The 21,445-nt window shown below is 44.2% G+C and overlaps 1 protein-coding gene across 1 annotated transcript in view; it reads left to right on the plus strand.

The window, feature by feature from the left end:
- Positions 1–330: 330 nt before the first annotated feature.
- Positions 331–21,445, plus strand: part of MMD (monocyte to macrophage differentiation associated) — a 42,028-nt gene continuing 20,913 nt past the window's right edge. Inside the window, exon 1 of the mRNA XM_032128955.1 lies at positions 331–704. Coding sequence (XP_031984846.1) covers positions 664–704 — 41 coding nt within the window. The 5' untranslated portion in view covers positions 331–663. The remainder of the gene's footprint in view (positions 705–21,445) is intronic.

A 21,445-nucleotide genomic window follows, 5' to 3' on the forward strand; every position in this document is an offset into this window, starting at 1 on the left:
AAGGGAGGCTCTGCAAAATGCCTTTAGAGAAAACCCAGTTTGCTACCTGCCCACCAAGGAAAGAGATGGTCCCTGGGCAAGGGGGATGTTTTCCTGTCAATATAGCAATCAAATTTAGCTTCTGCCACTGTAGGCAATGCGGCATTAAAAGAAAGAGCTTAAGTTATTAAACTGAGCTGCTTTAATCGTCCCGTTCGGGGAAATCCATTGCTACAGGAGACCTGGGGATTAGTGTATTTTTACCGCAAAGCCAATACATCTATTCTGATCAGTTAGCACTTGCTCATTCGTGCATATGAAACTTCATTCTCTGGGTTTGCACTCACTAGTATGGGACCAAATGGAGTTTTATTTGGAGATTGACCCTGTTACCTTGAATCTCATCATTCTGGTAGCTAGCTATGTTATTTTGCTTCTGGTTTTCCTGATCTCCTGCGTGCTCTATGACTGCAGAGGGAAGGATCCCAGCAAGGAATATGCTCCTGAGGTCCCTGCAGACACCCAGCCCCCGATCCGGCTGGTGGTGATGCAGCAGAGCGCTCCTGGTACTCGCTGGGCAAAGGGGCTCATCTCTGCCTACGAGAACCCTGCTGATCTGCCTGGGAAAAGGACTACAGTTGTGTGAGGGACCTTGTCTGGAGCTCCAGTTCCTGCCTCTCTGCTATGTTTACTCCCCGTTTGCAGAAGGATAATGTGATCCCCCGGTAAGTTTAGACGCTGATTTATTTGATGTGGTGCCATCATTCTGGGGGTCATTTGATGTTGAGCTGTGCTCTGCATTGATATGAGCTCGCAGTTCTGTTTGCCAGCCATAAAGAGACTAATTTCCATTCCTGCTGCTGCCTCGCAGCCCACTGGCAGCCGGCAGCAGTGACGCTGTTATCCACTCAGGCACTGATGAGGGGCCTTGGTTTAATCTCGAGTTGTGCCTGGTGCAGTTATTTTGTCAGGGACACAGTGTTGTCCAGGGCATCCTACCCCAGTGGGCTGAGCTATGCTGCCCCACAGCCTTGGCACATCTTCCTCAGTCATGCAAATGACCTTGGGAGGCTGTTCCCACCTCCCTAGGGAGAAAAGAAACACTGAAGATTTTCAAAGGATAGATAATGCCTTTCAGATAGAAGCCAGCTGCTGCTCCCATCAGAATTTAATACTTTCCATGTTGTCTGCGAGCTCCCCTGAGGGCAGTGCCAAGCCTGTCTTGGCACTTATTTTCTGTAGGTAGAACGCAAGCTCTGCTCTTATGGGGCAGAGCACCCCTTTCCCTGCACAGATCCCCTGACAGGATACAATATGCTTCCTGGGAAAGCTGGGTACAATGCCTCCTGCCCAAAGGAAAGCAGGAACTGAGGTGAATTTGCCAGTAATGTGAAACGTGTGAGTCACCACAATCCACTAGAACAGGAATTTCTGACCCCACGTCCTGGATTTCAGCGTCCATCTCCACGTGTCTGACCCTGCCTCTCACCCTGAGCCTTCCTTCAGCTGTATCATGTTCCTGCTGGGCCACAGGAAGGCTGTTATTGTATCTCCAGTAAATTTAATGCTATCTGCATCAGGTTCTGCTGTTCCCATAATTTCAGAGCTATAAAGCTATAGGCCTTTTTGGTTAACAAGTTTCTTCTGCATCTTGCTGGTTTTCTTCCTCCGAGTGCTCAATGGGATGTTTAACACCAGGTTATTTTGTCCCTCTAAATAGTGCTCAAGTTCCTATATGTGATATTATTTAAGTTGGATTTTAGCTGGTTATTAAGGGAAAATTAGCACTGGACCCAGACTGTTGCAGGTGCCTGTCCCATAGGCTATTTTACATCATGGTCATGTGAAGTTCCACAGAGTCCTACAGAAAGCTTTAGTAAATACTGTGAGATTTATTACCTGTGTCAGGATGACTCACTGGATGCAGTGGTCCTAATGCCTTCAGGACGGGTATTTTAAATACTTCCAGAAATAAACTGCAGTGAATTCAAAGCACAGTTGAACAAAGCTGTTGGCTGGATTGCGTGGTTTGTACTCCAGCTGGGTAGGAGCAGTCTGCCTGTGCTACAGCCCCAGATGTGCTAGTTTATGAATCAGCCACAGAGCATCCTGGCACTGGCAAAGAAATCTTGAGAGTAACTTTTTATTTAACTGTACTTTAAGAAAAGGAGCCAAAATGGTTAGTGGTTTTTCTTTTGGTTTGTAAACTCTTGTGAGTGAACCCAGGGTTTTTTTCCGAGCTATCCTTTGCACCCTGGGAGTTATGGATATGCCTGGTTTGGGAAGGAAGCCTGAATTGGAAGGAAGGTTCCTGATGGGTGGGTGCTGGAGTAAAACCCTTGATGTGATGAAACTGGTAAATCAGAAGTTGGCACCATGATCCTCTTCCATGTATCATGCTGAAATAACTATGTTTAATGTCTTCTTTTGGTTATTTAGCACTGAAAAAGTGCAGTTAGTTGTAGCTGCTCTGGCAAGATGTAGCAGTGACTGAGCTGCTCATATGTTATGGCTGCTGTCACCCACTCAGGCTGGGTTATCTCTCCTTGGGCTCTCCCATCTGCATTCCCTTCAGCCTGTAAGGTCTTTAAAGTTTTTTGTGTGTTCATGTATCGTTTAACATCCTAGGAGCCTTCTTGGTGGTACGGGATCCCTGGCATTAAAGAACAGGAATAATAACCTTTGTTAATAAAACCTTGGGGGGGGGGACTAAAAAGAGCTCAAAAATATCACAAAGAGCATGTCACAGCTCGTGTCACACCAAATGCCACAGTGCCAGCAGAGAAGCTGTGGTTCTTTGCTGAAGGTCATGCAAATAATGTAATGACACCATGTCACGTCACCATATCATTGCCACTGTGTTTGTTTCTGTATGTAAAACAGACTTGCAAGGCTGTGTTAATAAATACTTTTAGATAGCTGAAATTCTCCAGATACGTAGTTTTGTGTGCATGAACCACAGATCCCTGGCTCCTTGAAGGTCAATGGCAAAGCTGCTGATTTTGGCAGGGTAAGTTTTCTTGCTTAAGCTTTAGAAGTTGTGCCAGGGGAGGCTGCAGGCACAGGAGCAGTTTCCCTTGTTCACTCATGAAGAAGTTTATCAGTTGTGATAGTTGGTGGACTCTGCTCCAAAATGTGGAGGTAAAAGCAGCAAACGATACTTTCCTTCTGATAGCAGGAAGGTAAATGGAGGTTAAATCCTTTCTGGAAAATGAGAAACTAAAGTGCAGGGGGACTTTTCCTTCCCAAGAGGAATAAAATGGCTTTCTCAGCTTTGTCTATACTAAACCAATATTGGAATATTGTTTATACTAGAGAAGGACTGGAGTATTATTATTGGAGAGAGCCCTTGAGTATGCACTGAGAATTCCAAGTAATCAAGTACTTGTGAGTGAAATTACTGCTTTGGGGAGGTCTATGCTGCCACAATTTACCTAATGGCTGTGTCAAGATTAATGCATGCAAATGGGCTTTTATCAGGCCAAGCTTGCCAGAAATCAGCCTTGAAGCTGTGTTCCTTTGAGTGCTTGCAGTCCTCTGCCACGCCATTTGCATCGTTGTAAAAAAACAGGGAGGAATACTCCCACAGCAGCTTTGTTGTTTCCCTAAGCTGTGTGTAAGATGTGAATCCCTTGCTGGAACTCATACGGTACAAAACATCCTGAACCAGGCTTTGCTGCTATCTATCCCAAACTGAGCCATGCAGAGGAGCCCCACAGAGACTGAGCTATCCCTTTGGGACACCTGCAGCATCTCCCAAGCTCCATCCCACATGGGGAATCACCAGGATGTGGCTGTGGGGATCCATGGATTCCAGGGAAAGACTTGTCATGCAGCTCTTTGCACATCCTCTGAATGTGACTCTTCCATCCCTGTTCAGTCGAGGATGGGTTTGTGTAATCCTACCCGTGCCCATGGAGACATGTGCTTTGCCCAGAGGATTAGGCAGGATTTTCAGGCCAGGATATCCAGCACAGAAATACTGTCCTGCAGCAGGTGCCCTTTGCAAATGAGTGAGATGTGGGTAAAATTGTATTAACATTTATCCAGAAACAATATGAGTTAAAGGACGTTGGATGGACTGACAGAGATTTAGGAAATATGCTCTGTTCCCAGTTCTGCCCTTGGCTTATGGGGCATCCTTGGACAGCTCCTGTCCCCTCTGTGCTTTGCTCCACGTGTCTCTGGTTAATTTTCTCTGCTCTTCTGCCCCCTGCACTGAGATTTCTCTCTTAGTCATTTATGCCATTCATAAGGGGGTTATTATTACAAAACTGGCACACAGGGGCTGCACTTGAATTTCAGTCCATGGACTAACCCCAGTAGGATCAAAGAGAACAAAATAAAATATTCTCCCGCAAACAATGCCTGGAGCAGGTGGATCAGAGAAGTCGATGAACAAGTCACAATAAATCTGGGCAAACCCTGGGCACAGCCTTGCAACACCTGCTTTGGGTGAGCTGTGCTCACCATGGAACTCAGGGGTGCTGGGAGGATTTATTGCTGTTCTGCAGGAAGCAGGAATTCAGTCTGCACTGGCTCACTTACAGTTGGCTTAGTGCCCTTTTAAAGTCACAAATTACTGCTTCTGTAAAGGCTTTATTAAAGAGTTTTACAGAAACAACAGAAAAAAAGATTTCTAGATTTCTCCAATATTAATTCAAGTCAAGCATGTCATTAAATTCACTGAAAATCCATCTTTCTTGTGAGGCTATTCCACTGTAAACAAACTGTCTAAGCCTTCAGATTTCTTTTTCAAATCCCTAATAAGCCACTACATATGAGTAGAGGATTAGTCCAGACAGACTAACCAATATTTGCCAGGGAGAATTCCTTCCCCATGCAGTGATCGTTTTGAATTTGAAAAGGGGTTAATCTTGTCTCATTTTTTTTATCAGCACATTATTTCATCCTCTGATGAGGATGTACTGCGTATAGAAGCACAGTGACATGTCCAAGTCAAAACCCTTGGCTGTAAGAAGAACTTAAGAATGATTTTTGCTGCCTAGAACTGTATCACCTTGAGTTATCAGTCATTCAGCTTGTGTGATGTTGGTGCTTTGGCAGGAATGCCAAGAAGTAAGAATTGGTATTGGGAGTTTAATTGAAAATACTGTTCTTCCAGCCATGAGCCAATGCTGCTTTGGGGAGCCCTACAGCCCAGTTATTGTCTTTTAGACAGATCAAACCCCACAAGCCCAAGTCTCTTGAGCTACCTGTGTACCTTTTATATGGCAAAGCACTGACCTGGGTCTCCTGGCCCTGCTCCAGCCCAAATGACTTTGTGGCTCTCCCAAGTGCTTGACTCCCTGTGTGGGATCTGTTCTGTCAGGTGGGCTCCAGGGGTTGAAACTGAATCCATGTGTCCTGCTGGGGTCCCTGAGTGGCTCCTGGATGAAATGACAGCTGGAGCCTCAGCAAGGATATGCATGTGGGGAGGATGTGGGGCATAGGGGTACGTGTGCTGGAGTCTCCTGGTGACTGCTGCCCAGGAGGAAAGCAGGTGGACTCGTGGGGCAGCTGTCAGAGCTCTGAGGTGAAGGTCTGGCTCTTCATGCTTGAGTGATGGAAAGCTAAATTAATTGTTTATAAATAAATTGCTCTGACATCCACAGCAGAAAGCTATCTGACTTAACGAGAGAAAATCATAGCAGAATGATAAAAAACAGGAAATTGGAACAGCTGCCTGCTCAAGCTTCTGTTCTGCTCCTGCTTTAGTTTCCTTACTTCCTCCTCCTCACGTATGCTGGTTTCCTTGGAGACACAGCTCCTTGGTTTTCCTGTCTGACAGTGTTTGACAATAATGTTTCAAAGAGGCATTTCCACCCTAACGTGACAAATCAGGAGCAGTTTTTGGAGGCAGATCCTTGTCACAAGGCATCCAAATCCAGCATCTGATGGCTCAGCCCCGGCTGCGGATGGGTCAGTCTCATCCCAGATCTGCAGCAGATGCTCTGTGTGGGCAATGAAGTTGTGCCCTAGTTTCTCCATCTGTTAATGTCAGTAATAATTGTTACACAAGTGGGGTGTAGGGTTGATTTAATTAGTATTTATGAAGGAACGTGAGATCCTTTCACGGGTGGTGCTGTGGAGAAATTGTTAATTATGAATGATTATATATTTGTGTCTCTTCCTGAATGCCTAGAAGACTTGGACATATTGTTTAAGCACTCTCATTTTGCACTCCTTCAGTATTGAAGCTGATTGCACCCATGGTAGAGCTCTTTATTACTCTAAAAATACCCTGAATTTAACTGCTATTGACTTCTGCATGAGCAAGGAATATAGGCTTAGCATCCACCTTTATTTGTAAAAATTATATTGCCTAAATAATCAATATGTTATCACTTCATTAGGTAATATTTTTCATGTTCTATTTTTATCTCAGCCACTTCTTTCATGTAAAATAAACGTACAAATTCAGGCCAATTCTAGGGCTAAACCTTTCAAGAAAGAGGAGGGGAGGCAGGGATTGGGCATATCCACCTTTACCTTTTTCAAATGATAAACCCTCTGAAATTCTGAGGGATTAATGGGAGTTGCCTTAAGTTTATTGCTGGAAACTGGACACACATAAAAGGAACATAGTGAGCATAAAAGGTGTATTGAAAAAATCCATGAGTAGCAGCAGATGAGTAGATGTCTGCAGGTGCCCTGTCCATTTGGTACAGCCACTGCACCTCATACCCTTCCCAACAACAACCAAAAAAAGACAATACTTGATGGAGGCATATTAGTAGTGCTTATTACAGGTGATTTCTTTCCCATTCTCTGCATTTCTCCTCTCTCAGGAGCATCTTAATCACAGATTTGACATAAGTCACGCACTTGTTTCCTCAAAAAGAGGAAACCTACTTGTTTTCCTTCCAAAAGAAGAGCAGACAGCAGCAGCCTGGGCTTGCTGGAGGACAAACACTCCACCTGTCCTGAGCTTGAAGGACATGTCCCTTAGTGAGACAGAATCTACCCAGATTTCAGCTGTCCCCTGCGGGGAGCAGTGCAGGGCTGTGGTTTGCTCTCTGCAGGGCTCACTGCAATGCTTCCTTTAAATCATTTCTCATCAGCCACCAGCAGCTCTGCAATTTCCAGCCCCCTAGGCAAAGCCGGCAGGTCACCAGGGCAGGGGAGGTGTTATGAGCCCAGGGACACTGGAGGGAAAGAAAAGCTTTTTACTGAGATGGGAATGGTATTTTATCACTTTTCAGGGTGTTTTAGACCAGGTTTACACTGGAACCAGAGGGGTTTGATAATGGGTGGATGTTTTTATTTCTAGCAAAAATTCTGATGCTGACATGATTACACCAGCAAAAATTAATTTGACAATAAGCCTTATTTTCCTTGCTGAAGTGATGTGTACTAACTTGGCAGATAATCTCATTAATTAATTGAAGCATTATTTACAGTTAATGGAGAGAGACAGCTTGTTAGGGACACGCCATCCAGTCTTTTCTAGTGCAGACAAGGCTCTGTAAAGCTGCATTTTTATTTATATACATATGCTGGATTGAAAACTGGAGCATTGCTTGTAAAGCCAAGTGTTCTATCCCTGGAGAAATGAATAGAAGGCAAATCTTTGGCATCAGGAGGCTCCGTGTTTGTTTTGGGAAGGAGAGCTGGCAGGGATCCCGATGCTAACTCTGAACATCTGAGGAAAAGGCTGCTGGAAAGAATTACGTTGTGACGCAGACAGAGGAAAGCCAGGAAATTTGAAGCCAGGACAGAGACTCCTACCTTAACTCGTTCTGGCATGGAAAGAATCATTGTGAAGTATTAACACCACATCCTTGGGATGCATATTTACAAAACGTGCTGGTGTTTTGAGTTCCCTGGCAGGAGGGAGGTTTTCACCAATTCTTGGTGGTAGAGAGTAGAGAACTGCTGGGACAGGTGGGAGTGCTAAGCCATGGCTGGAGGAGAAGATAGGGCTCATCATTGCCACATCGTGTGTTTTTGTAACTGCCTTGGCAGGGTTATTGGGCCTGGGAGGGGACATGCTGCTCCCCATTATTGCCTCTGGAGACCTGAAGGGACAAAGGGCCCTTTTTTTTTTTCCCCTCCAACCAACTCTGTATGCCGTCAGATCCCGAGGCTCCCCTCCTCTTGGGAATTTGTGTTCTCGGTATTACAAAAGTCCATCTGTTTGTTGGGGTGACAGTTAAACTGCCATTGGGAGAGTGTAAGATATTATCATGGGCTGGTAATGGGAAACTGGTTTGCAGATGGACTTGCTGCTCTTCCCCTTTTGCAAACAGAAAATGCTTTGCCTTCTTCAGTTGCTGAAGGTGAATGTGTGGTTTTATTTTGTTGCCTGTTTGCTCTTCATGTGCAGTGAAAGAGAGGATGCCCCAACCTGGGGTAGAGCTCCCAGGGGAGAGGGCAGTCATGTTTGAGGCAAGAAGGCAAAGAAAAGTCCCCTCACCAGTAGGGAGGTGGGTGAACTGTGCTGTTAAAACTTCCCCAAGGGTGGCCAAAGCCTGGCCCACAGGGCAGAACTTCAAAGCACGGTCATACTGTAGGGCCGCCTTTTCCTATTTCATTTAACAGCTGCTAGGGAGGAGATGACCATGTTTTCTCTGTGCCCTCTCTGCTGGGAAGCATTCAGGGTGATCTGGAGTCACAGATGTTACAGAAGCTGGATCATTTCCTTTTTTGTTATTTCAGCAGAAGAAGCCAAGGCATACTTACTGGATGAAATGGATGAAGGCAAAAGGCTTAAGCCCAGGCTGTGCTCTCATCACACGAGGGTGAAGCACCTCTCTTTGTTTCTACACATAGCAAAATCTTGCCCTTACCTGGACTGGAGCAGGTCCAGCCTTTTGCTATGAGTTCTTTCCAGGCAGGTGTGCAGCAGCACTCACCTGCCTGCAGTGCGCAGGGCACCCTTAGATGTCCAGGTACTTCCTATCCTGTGCAGACAGCTGGAAGTGAAGGCTAGGTCTCAGCAGCCCCCTGCCCATCCTCAGAGGCCAGTTCCCCCAGAATGAGCACCAGGACCTGGCTGGATGGCAGGAATGCACATCCCTGAGCAGGACCAGGCGAGATGTGTGTTACCAGTGTGTAATAGTGCTGTGAGTGTGGGCAGCTCCTGTCACTGCATCTTGTCAGTGCAGAGCTTGAGAGCATCCTCTTGGGACAGAAGCATCTTGCCACTCTCGTTGGATTGAAGTACCACCCTGCCAGATTAGCTCTACTCCTGCAAGGTACCAACTTTTCTGTCCTAGCAGATAAACCTCTGCTGGCCAGATCACGGCATCGCACACTCCCAGTATAACCTGCCAGCAGGCACCAAGGGCTCAGATCAGCTCTGAGTTCAAAGGGGCACTTTGGGCTTAGCACTCACAGTGAGCCTGATCATGACTTCAGCCTGGGAGTGCAAGTGCCCCAGATGACCAGAGCAGGGCAAGTCTGCAGAGAGAGAACTGGGTTTGTAGGTGCAGCCCTGGCTGCTGGCACAGCGCAGGCTCCTCTTGCATGTGGTGCAGTCAGAAAATGCTTTAATGTTTGGATTTTAAAAAATGAAACCATCATAATGCATGTCTCCTAATAAAAGATAATACAGAATGCAATAATTAACCAACCCTATCAGCTTCCCTGGTTGTTAGCCCCATATTAATGTATAATGCATGCATACAGCTCCACACGCTGAGACCTGTCTTTGTGCACATAATTACAGGTTCTTGCATAAAGGCTGCAGGTGCTTCTATTTTAACCCTGTATTACAGTGCCTTAAATTCAATACAGAAGTCACCCCAGCTTGATTCTCATTCTTCACCTCATCTTGGGTCACCCCTTTTCTCCAGAAGCTCAAGGGACAGGGCAGATAATTTGACATTGACAAGCAACTGCTGCCCTAAGCATCAACTTTCCAAAAAGCACATTCTGGGATACAGGTACAGCACATGACATGCACTTGCTGTCTGCCCACAAACCATTGGTCTTTCTGTGCTCCAGTTTTTGGATTTGCAGGGCCCAGATTCTGTTGCTCAGGAGTGGGGTGTGACCCTGGACCAGGTCTGAAGCCCATGTGCTGTGCTCTGTTCTCCCTGTCCCTGCTGCAGGCAGGAGGTTACTCAAGGTAATTGAACAGGATTTCAGTGGAAATACCCAGAGGTGACACGAGTGCAACTGCAGTGCAGGAGAGGGGCCCAAATTTGCGTGGGTACAACCACGATTTCCATTTGGCTGCCACACTTCAGAGCCTCTGTCAAGCCACAGTTTGGCTGCTGGATGTGCTGCCCCAGCTTTCTGCTATCCCTCCCTGCTTTCAGATCCAGCTGCTCTCTTACTGTTGGTTTTCATACTCATTTTGTCACTCTTTGTACAACATGACCACTAATTGGTGCAGCTAATTAACTGTTAAAAGACAGTGTCTTGGTCTTCAGATCCAACCTATGGATCAGAAAGGCTTTCCTGAGAGACAAAGGCAGCTACAGCTCTGAACACCCTAAACTCATGTCATTAGAGCTGCACCTGGGAGATTCAGCTCCTCACTTTGTTTTCCCTTTGAGGGCCTCGAGCAATGTTTTTTTCTTAGTCAGAAGTTGGATGCCTTGTAGTGGACAGATGGCATTTTTCAAGTGAAGGTGGGATGAATAAAATCAAATATTTGTTTCCATTTGAACAAAAGTAATTTGTCTAATCAGACTGTCTTCCTCTGGTGTCTATCCATGGAAATACAAAGCACAAAGTAGCAAGCAACAGCTCTGGATTTTACACTGGAGTCCCTCCCTAAGAAACTGAGTGTCCTGTTCAGTACAGATCTCACTGGGTTCCCAGGGCTTCCTTTCTTTGAGGTTTGGTGCAACAGCAAAAACCGCTGCTTTGTTTCTTTTGAAGATGTTATGAACATTCTCTGAGTAACTCTGCATCTTCAGAACTGGGGTTCTATGAATGTACCCCCACAAAACCTCCTGTGCAGAGGGAATGTGTAACACCACTGATACAGCAGCTCTGGCTGCTGTGTGCCCAGCCAGGGCCAGCTGCTGGTAACCAGACCCTTGTTTTGTCAGCCCAGGATCCCATTTCAGGCAGACCTGTACACAAGCTATAAATCATCAGGTCTTTTCTTTCACTTCCTTTTGCATATAAGGTAATGGCAGTCCTACTTTCCTGTGACAGTGCAGTAATTTATAATTTGACAGTGGTTTAATGAAAGTCCTGCTGATCTTCTCCCTGGAATTTGAGAATAGACATTACAAAGAAGTCCTTCCTTGACCTTTCCCTGATGGCCACTCCTGGAAATTAGAATGTCTTCATTTTAATGAGCTCAGAGGATTGGGGAGTTGCAAGAAAAGAAAAATCGACTTCAAAAATACCTAACTTCCTCTTGTGAATATGTCAGGACATGTTTTTAGATGCAGAGCTCTTACCTGAACAGGCTTGTTCTCTCTTCATTCTGTGGCTTCTCCAGCTGAGCTCTTTCTTGGCTCCAGCCTGTGCTTTATGATGCAAGGCCGTGTTGACTTTGCATGAGGTTTGTTGCGACATATGGAGAAGATTTGTGAATCAGCCTAGCCTTTGCTCCCCTCTCTGTCACTTCTGCAGTCCAGTCTAGGTGGCAAACCAAGTGTGACCTGCCTCTGTGTGTGTATATAAATACATACAAACACACACAGAGAATATAAGAACAATTCTATTCTTATAGAATATATAATGATATAAGATGCAATATAAAAACATCTCTGCAAGGCTTCCAGGAGCTGTGTCTAACCTGGCAGGGCCAGCCTAGAAATGAAGTGGAAGAAAATGAAGTAAATAGAAATGACTGAGAATGGAATGAGATCAGGAGATGCTGGGTTTGGGGCTCTCCTCTGCTGGATTCCCTCCCTGTGGGTCCCCTTCTTGGCCATATGGGTCTGAACTGTGCTCAGTGCAGGTTTGAAATTTGGGTGATGTGGAGACAGAGCCCAGCAGCTGCAGTGCTCACCCTGGATGGGACAGGACTTCTGCCTCAGAGCCAGAGTGATGCTGCTCTAGGAGTGATGGTACCCACAGTTGCAGGAGTTTGTAAATGAAAATAAAATATTTGTCAGAAGTTGATAAAACTCAGCTGGATTTTTTTGATTTTTACCAAAAAGCTTCAAAACTGGCCAGGCATCTTGTTATCTTTCAGGGTATTGAAAAATCTCCTTATTTTACCCTTTTTGTTGGGTGAGATGATTTCTTCAGGAACTAGTGTTACGGTGTCAAACAGACTTCAAGCCCAAGCTCATGGCTGTGGAATTGCTCCTCTTTTCCCAACCTGAGTGCCTCATTAGAAATTCAGTCTGCTTTCACAGCCAAAGGAGAGGGTTGGGTACCTCCAGAGGAAATTCAGATCTCAGGTGGATTTTGTTCCCTCTGAGGTGACAAGACACTTCATTTGGGTTCAGTGGGAAAAACACAGGTTTGGTCTCTGCTGTGCATTTTGGGTTTCTGGTCCTGGAGGTGGTGGAAGCACAGCTGTGGAAGATTCTCTGCAGCTCCATGCCTTAGAACAAGTTTTCTGTGTGAAAAATTAGAATTTGTATAGGTTTGAAAGCTGTATAAATAATAGTGGTTTTTTAGTACTATACCAGTGCTGTCTTGCATGCATATTTATTTAGTAGTAAGACTGAAAGCTTGGAAGAGAACTGTGTTTGCAAAGGGCAGTGATGGCAAAGGTTTCCTTCTCGTGTCCCTGTGCAGCACATAATGGAAGCAGATATATAATGGAAAATATGTAGGAAAGGTAATTTATTCTATCAATGTCAAATACCCACACAAACCAGTCTGGCTCTATATTTATATTTACAGAGTTCATTAGCACAAAATAAAAAATAAACCATAGTGAACATAAAATAAACCACGCTGGAATATGGGATGAGTGTCACCAAGGCTGTCCTTGCTGCTGCTTCAGTGCATTTATCCAACACTAATGCTGAGCACTCCCAAACCAGCACTGAACAGTTTGGCTTCGAGGTGAGTCAAGGAGGAAAAGACAGGGGTTGTTGGTTGTGAAATCGGGGTAAAATCCGGAGCAGCAATACATAAACATGGCATGGTTACGTGAAGGATGAATGTGCAAATACAAAATACCCTCAGGCCTTAAATCACAAGAGTCTTGCAGTGATGCCGCCCCGGGCCAGGATTGCTCTGCAGGGCAGGGCCTGCCATCAGCCAAGGGCTTCTTTGATTAAGGATGCCTTTAGCCTACGCGGGTTTTAGCCCATTTTTAATAACAAAAAAGATGAGTTCCACTGCCTCACCTGCAGGACAACAGAAGACAGAAGCAGAAGACTTCTTCAATGCTGCCTCAAGTCCCAGTGTAAGAAAAGCGTTTGCAATTTCCTTGATCCCATTAAAAAGTGTTTGCTATAGCTGATGGTTTCTCACTGTGGCCTCTCTAGGGAGCTGGGTGGTATTTTTCCAAGTGGAATGGTTAGTGGATACCAGCTTTGCCACTACAAAAATGAGGAAAATAGCTGTAGTTTTTGCAGTCAGGTAAATACTGAGCCTGAGCACAGTCATGCCCGAGTAGGGACCTGGTGCTGTGTTCACCTGGCTGTGGCACAGTACAAATTAGACATGCCTCGTCTCCCCAGGGATTTTAGAGCTATGGAGCTGAGGCACATTACTTATTCTGCCATCAAAACAAACCTTTCTTCTGCGCTGAGGACAAAGCTGCTGCTCGGAACTGGACTCAGAGCTGGAATAACAGGGGCTGTGTGAGGTCAGGGTGGAGGTGAGCTGGCAGAGCTCCCCAGGCAGGCATGCAGAGTGCCTGCCCACATTCCCATGGGCTTAGCTCAGGCTGTGGCCCCTGCTAGCATACCCATTTTTGACAACAAATACAAGCAGCTTTGCCACCTCCTCTGTATGGTTGTCGACAGAAGGATGGACATTGTCCCATTCCCCTCCAAGCTGGGAACGGTGCAGAAATTTCCACCTGGAGTAGACACACCTTCATGATGCAATTCTCCATCCCTCCTCCAGCAAACCCTTGCTGCAGTGGGTAAATTGAGACCAAAGCAGAGACTCTGAGCTGCTTGGCTTGGGTTTTCACATTTCAGGGTAAAAAGCAGGATTTGGAATGTAAAGCTGTGCAGCTAACCAGCTGAAATAAAGGGCCAGAGAGCAGCCCTGGCTGCACTGGAGTCACAGCTCCCAAGAGAGGCTGAGGGTCTGCCCTCCAAGCCAGGCAGAATAGCTGGGTCATTCTTGCCAGGCCATGTTCAGTGTGGAGGGCAGGACTGCTTTTGGAGGCAGCCCCATTCATCACCCACAGCAAAATCTAATGAACAGCCAACCTTTTTTGGCAGCTTTTTATTGCAGGGAGGGCAGAGGGTTTATGTGAACTGGATTTGTGAAGGCAGTTGTACAAATATTTGTTCTCTGCTCCATAGCAGCAAAGGGATGAGTACAAACAATATCCCCATTTAAGGTCCCACTCACTTGTTACAAAAGATTGACCCAATTTTGGTTGTGTTATGGGCCTCCAGCTTGGTTTGCAGGTTGTGTAAGGTGTAGCTCAGCCCCTCTCCATAGCCTGGGACAGAGGCAAAGTCATGACAGAGCAATGCTGCAAGGATGGAAATCCTCCTGCACAGGGGATTTGGCCAGGAAAGTGGCTGTAAAAAGCACACCTTTGGGATCTCCAGTCACTGCTACAATTCCATCTATATCTCAAGTTATCTCAAGCATCCATCTGCTCCCTGGGAAGGCGGGATCAAGCCACAAGCATCCAGGTGATTATTTACTCAGTGAGCCAGTTCCCTCCTGCAGGCACTGCATCAGGTGATTTGTTCTTACTGTAGGAAAGAAAATTCTAAAGACAAAAAAGTTCACAGGGAAGTTTTAGCATGTGGATTCAGTGCACAGGTTAGATTAGGGCTGCTCTGTAAATGACCCAGGATCAGATCAGATTATCAAGACTGCAGTGTGTAAGACCTCTCCCTCCCACCTTGGATTAAACCCTATGCCACATATTGAAAAATGAAATATTGAATAGCTGCTCCCAAAGTGAACATAGTCCATTCAGTCTTGTGATTTTTCCCACAGGAAAATATTGCTTGATTATGGCATTAAATAGTGTGCAATATTAGACAGATACAGACAGGCTAATACAGAATTGACTTGAATTTTGGTGCTCCTTAAGGTCTTTGATTTTGCAACTTCAGTGCTACGCTTTTATAGGTGGAGAGATTTTGTGCTTTAAAGTGTTTATGTTTAAACCCCTCCTCATGCAGTGGAGAACAGGTCTCTGCTGTGACCATAGAAAAACTGTGAGAAAAAGAGCAGTTTGAGCAAACTACCTTGGATGATTCCAAAACCATTTAGCCTTGATTCCCTTTAGGGATCTCATACTGCACTTTTATCATCACTGTAATTTGATATTAATATTTTTTAAATGAAGTGCAAGAACATTTCGGCAGTTGCTTTTGGTAGGTTCCCCATCAACATCCACTTAACTGGAGACAGAAAGAGTCAAGCACACATTTAATTATGGAGATGTTTGCATGACAGTATAAAATCTCAATTGATAAAGAAACATTTTTAATATGAATAATCAGCAGACTTAAAAGTCTTGGTCATCTTTAAATAGCAATATATTGATGACTAAAAGCAGCACTAATGTGTCGTGCACTATACAGCCTGTAGGTAGTTTAACAACCATTTATTTTAACCTTTCATGTTGCAGGAATGCAAGTAGGGGTCTTCCCTCAGTTTGTGTGGGATTAATGTCGCCATCCAAAAGTTGGGCCTCTGCCCCCCAAAACTCCAGAACAAAAGGGAAGAAATTAACTCCTCTAGAGTATCACCTCTCCTCTGCTAAGGGGCATCTTTCCTCCAAGGATGCATTCTCCTTTTTGTTGCTAAGGGCACCAAGGAGCTTTTAAATCGTTAATGTTAGTGCAAATGTACCCAGCACAGCTCTACTGCCAAAATATGGGAATTTGGACTTCCACAGAAAAACTGAAAATGCCTTCATAAATTTTGGATAGAGACTTTTGTCATTTTGGCTAAACCTCCACAGAGGTTTTTCCAGTGCCAGGTTGCTAATAGCTTTGGGGTTGTTTTCTAGAATTTAAGTAAAGTGCTATTACAAGACTCCTGTGAAGTTCCAAAGAATTGGAGGTAGTTCAGAAACCACCATTCCTATTTATATCAGACATGAGGCTGTTTGAAATGAGCCTTGGGCAGTTGGTGGGAGCAGGACAGGGCACAGCTGCCCAGTGGGGTCAGCCGAGGGCAGATGTCTCCATGGTGGTTTGTTTGGGACACGAAGAGCACAGTGCCCTCTCCATCCCCACTCTCACACCAGGGTTGTATCTTGCCCTGTAATTTATAAAATTGATCCTGCTAAAACCAAACAGAAAGGAGGAGAGTGGTGTGACCTCAGGAAGAACAGTCTGAGCACAGCACAGGAATTCCTGGGCTTTGATCCGCTGCCAGCACCGTGGCCCCAACACTGGGGAAGCTACCAAGGAAGCAGAGTTTGAAAGCATAGCCTTCCTCCAAGGCTCTGGGTTCTGTTCCCAAAAATGTGGCCTTGCAATTTAGCACCCACAAGGTACAGATAAGAAGGTTGTAATGCCCAGCGCAGCAGAACCAGGTTAGGCCCTGGTGAGGATTCCTGCTCCCTTCTGTGGGTAACCAGAAGCAGCTCAGAAGTGACAGCCCCAGGGAAGGACCAGTTTCTGGAAAGACATGATCTGTGCCCACAAACATCTCTATTTCAGCTCTTCATCGGGGGCATTGTCTGTTTATTTCTTGATTTTGTTCAACCAGCCTCTCCTTATAAGTATTGCTACTGAGCCTCAAGACCCAGGAATCTGAAGGACAGGAATTTGCTGTCTGAGGATCCAATCTTAGAAACAGGTTGAAGGACTCCTGTGCCCCTCTGGATTGTTGTTTACTCACTCGCTGTCCAACTGGCTCCAAAAAATTTCCCAAGTATTAGGGTTTTTTTTCCCCTTTAGTCCTTCCAGCAATGATGTGATGGGTCAGAGTCTCATTTATGTGAGTCCAATCCCTCAGTTATATCACTGGAATGCTGTAGACTTTCATCTACTACAGCAGAAAGAGAAGTCAGGTCAGAGTCTGTCTGAAAACTTATCCCTTCCATTGAAGATAACACAGTTTATAACTCTAACTCAAGGACAGACAGAATTACATGGATGAGGGATGTAAGGCCTCACAAAGGTTGCCAATAGCAGTAACACTTGTTTTGCAATCACTCTGTTTGGAGCAGAGCAGACAAATTTGCACTGGAATCAAACTTCTTGATATCTCTGTCTCTTGCAAGTCATCTGACCTCTCAGCAACTTGGCCTGGTCATCAGCGACTGAATGATATATCCCAAGAGTTTCCTGTTGTTCAGAAGGGATGTGGTGAAACTCCCTTTACTCTTTAGAACACCATAACCAAGAAACAGAACATTTGGACTTTTGTCCTTGAATCACAGAAGTTACTTCTGCAGAAACACTGCAAAAACAGTCTCTAAACTTATCAGGGGAATTGCAAGTTAGACAATCACTCAGATCCTCTTGTCCCTGCCAGACACTCTGCTCCTTCTCCCCAAGGCTAACAAGCATTATTCAGATTGAGAGATATAGTAGGGAAAGTGTGTCTGATGTTTGTTGGGCTCTATTAAAGAACATGTTCATTTTGCTTCTGAATTATATTTGTGAACATTTGTGAGCAATAGAGAAAAATGGATTCATATTTTGTTAAGTCTGTTTACAAAACCTACAAGGCCTGAGACAATGCCATACATTGGAGTACAGATGTTTTCTCCCTTTCCAAATGTATTTAGGAAACCTAAAATAAATAAAACTAAGAGGCTGTCAGCTAGCTGGCAGTCAGGCACCTCCTCAGTTTCACTGACTTACACTCACCTTGATCTTTCTCTCCTGTATTTGTTTTTTTGGGTTTTTTTTTAACTATTAAGAAAATTAAGTACCATTTTAAGCTAAGTGAGAGGCTATCCAACCAGAGTAAAATTTCAACAATTTAACAACTGAGAATAAATCAGTTTTTCTTTTGCTAAATATGTTTAAAATCTCTAAGCAGTCCAAATGGGACGTAGGAATCATTTCCTCTCAGATGACAAATGACAGGCTAAATTCCACCCACTCTGTTCACTTTGGCCTGACCTAAGGCTGATAGGAAACAATGAACGCCTTTCCGTTAACTTAAATGGATTTTGTGTCAGCCCCATTAAGTAACAGCTTATTTCCCTTCATTGATTGTGATGTCAAAGATGAGGAATTAAGAGTGATTATGGATGGCAGACACGTTTGCAGAGCAAAACCCAGTGATGGGGAGAAGAATGGAGGGGAAAAGATTTTATGTGTCAATGTTATAAACATCAATTAAAGATGGTCCGCTGTGGACAGGGATTCAAACACAGAACTGCTTTATCCTGGCTTTGGTATAAGGGAGAACCTTTTTCATTTACTTCTGAAAAGGGAAGAATTTGGGGATATATTAAAATATTGGGTCCAAAGAGAAATAATTTGGTTCTGCATGGGTAACACATTGCTAAAAAGATCTTCAAAAACCTCCGCTTTTGAGTGCTAAAATCCAACATCTGAGAGAGGGCAACAATGGCCTTTTTTTTCCCCAAGGGTTGGGTACAGCTTTTCTTTTCAGGCCACAATAACGAGACAGCTGGAGGATGGGGTGAGAGACCTCATCTCTTAGGATCTAATGACACTGAGAATATATACTGTTATAATACAGTAGAGTAATTCTTTATTCTCTGTTGTAGACTTCCTAAAGGCAGGCTACAACACAGATCTTCATGACTCTTATCCCTTTGGTTTAAGAAAGTGAGCTGTGATTTTTCAGGTGTTCTCCAGTCTGAAGCTGAAGTCAATGGCAGCTGCTTAGCTCCTGAGTCAGGTTGTCCTGATTTGGCCTTTCATATGAAATTCTCTTTATGAGTGAATTTTACCTTTAATAACTCCCTCTTTGCCTGTCAGCCAAAACTCCATACTGATTTCTGCTAGAGGAACTGATAGATGTTCCAAGGGCTATGGGCCACCATCATTTTTATGGTACAATTACTAAATGCCAAACCCTTGTGACATTTTTTACTTCTAAAAGAGCCTTGAAATCTGGCACCTTTATGACTAAAGCTTCCTAAAGGAAGCACAACAGAATCGATATCTGAAAGCAGGATACTTCTGCATTTTTGAAGTAAAAGTTCTCTGTAGTCATTAACAGACTTGATTGATCTGATGACTCAGAATTTGTGCAGCTGGTCCAAGGCCATTTCAGAGACTGAAAAGTGCTGCTTTTCTCTCCTTCTCTAAAGAAGTGATCTTTTCTCGGTTACATGAAGCACCTCCTGCCCTCGTGTCAGCTTCTTCATTTAAGGAGAAGGTTATATTCAGAACAAGCAACAGCAAGGAATTTGATTGAAAAGATGAATTAATATAAAATTTGACCTTCATTGGTTTTCCCAATATGCATTTTGAAATCTTTGAAATGTCCTTTTGTTTACTGGAAATGCAGTACATGGCAGGACTATTGTGATACACAGGCCAAATGACTGTGAAATAATGTTTCTCCATGATTTTACTGTAATTAAACTTCATGAGTCACATAGATAATCATATTACAATTTCACATTTGTCTCATGTTTTCAGGAGCTTCATGCTTACTGATTTGAAGCTCCTGAATCAGATACATCCTCTTTACATTTTGGTTCAAGTTTTTTAAACAATCAGAGCTTACATTTTCTATGACACATTTAGATTCTATTTTCATTATAAAATTCCAGTCTTATGCCAGATTTTAATTGTTAATAATTCAACCATTGCTTTTGAAGGGGTTCAATGGCTCAATTCACTGATGATTTAAATAGTCAATTTTCAATCATCACTGTCTTCTGGGAGTTCATAGCTGTGCTATTCCTTTCCATTAATTGCTGTCCTAGTAAAGATTCCTATCGACTGGAAGAACTTCGATGTTATTCCCCATGGTAAATGTTTATTATCCTCACAAACTCTTGTGGGTTTGTGGGACATGAAAAATACACTTTCCTCAGAAATAGTGACAAAAGAGAAACCTTCAGCAGAATTTGACGTTTCACTATCCAGACTAATGTAATCTAATACAAGGCCCATCCCTCTAAAATCCCTTGTTTCACTTGCAGGAAGTCTTTCTATGATGTGAGTAGCAATGCTGTAATCCCATTTAAGGTTTAGTGCTGGCAGCAAGACCTGGGACATCAGGTAAATGTTTATGTTTCAACATTTCTACTGTAAGTGGCTGTCTATGCCAAGGAGCCAGCCCTTCTTAGATACCTGTGTCACCCTGGAAAAGTTGTCCAAGCCAGAACTAATTCCATTAGTGTTTGGAAAGCTATTTATAAGCCTGCCTTCATCGGGACGACCTTATTAATTAGATTGGGGGAAGGCTGAGGGACAGAAACATGCTCATTTCACAAGACCATTGACATGCATTTCAGTAAGTGATGATTCTCCTTCACACTATGCTCAAAAAGACTGTCAAATAAAGCAGAAATCTGGGTCAGTTTGCAGCAAGAAAAAAAAAAGCTATATCCATGCTGTCTGCAGGGCCCAAAGCATAACTTTTTACAGGATACTTCTGCTGCCACATGTCCTTGAACATGCTAACAAAGCCCAAAGCCTTTGTTCTCTAAATCCAAGAAAAGAACTTTACCACTAAATCTTCTAAATCAAACCTTAATGAAATCACCACCTTCCTCCATTATTGTGCACACCCCTAAGACAGGAAGGCTAAATCCACATACTCTGTTTCTTATGAAGTCAAAAGAAAGCAGAAGGGTACTCTTCTCCCCCTTATTTACCCCACATGCTTGATTTTCTCTCCGGTGTAGACTGGGAGTGGAGAGGAGTTTCACCTGCCAAACTTGTTTCCTGTGCCTCACTAAGGCCTGTGCTGCTCTGCTCCCTCCCCACTGCATTTAATTGGCTCCCTGAGCTGTGGTGTTCTGCTCTGCTGCCTCTGAAGCCAGCCCATCACCACTGCCAGCTCCAAAAAGTGAGTACCTGGGAGCATGAGCAGTGTCTTATCACTAATACATCCGTTTTGGCAACTGTGGAGCTGCTTCTCTGTTATCTGTTTAACAAATCAGGGGACTGGTTATTGTGCAGACTTATAATAAGAACTCATCTGTGCCAAGCAGCCAAAAGAAATTCAGCTTTTGTGCAAGATTTTTACTTTTATCAATGTAACCTCCTGACAGAATCTCATTCACTGCTGGCATCCCAAGTGGCAATTAAATTTTTCATCTTTGGTGGGGAAAAGGAAGCTTTCAGCAAATCCTGCCTATTCCTGGATTTGTGCAACCCAAGACAATTTTGCAATGCAGAGAAAACTACAGACCCCACTTCTGTGTCCCTCTTTGCATAATCCTATACGGGTATTTAATGTCTCATTCAGAAATTACATATGTCTTTACGTGACAATTTAATGCTCATCAATAGTCCAGGAGTACGAACTCCTCCAC

This window comes from Corvus moneduloides, chromosome 19, assembly GCF_009650955.1.
Source record: "Corvus moneduloides isolate bCorMon1 chromosome 19, bCorMon1.pri, whole genome shotgun sequence".
In the NCBI taxonomy this organism is placed as follows: domain Eukaryota; kingdom Metazoa; phylum Chordata; class Aves; order Passeriformes; family Corvidae; genus Corvus; species Corvus moneduloides.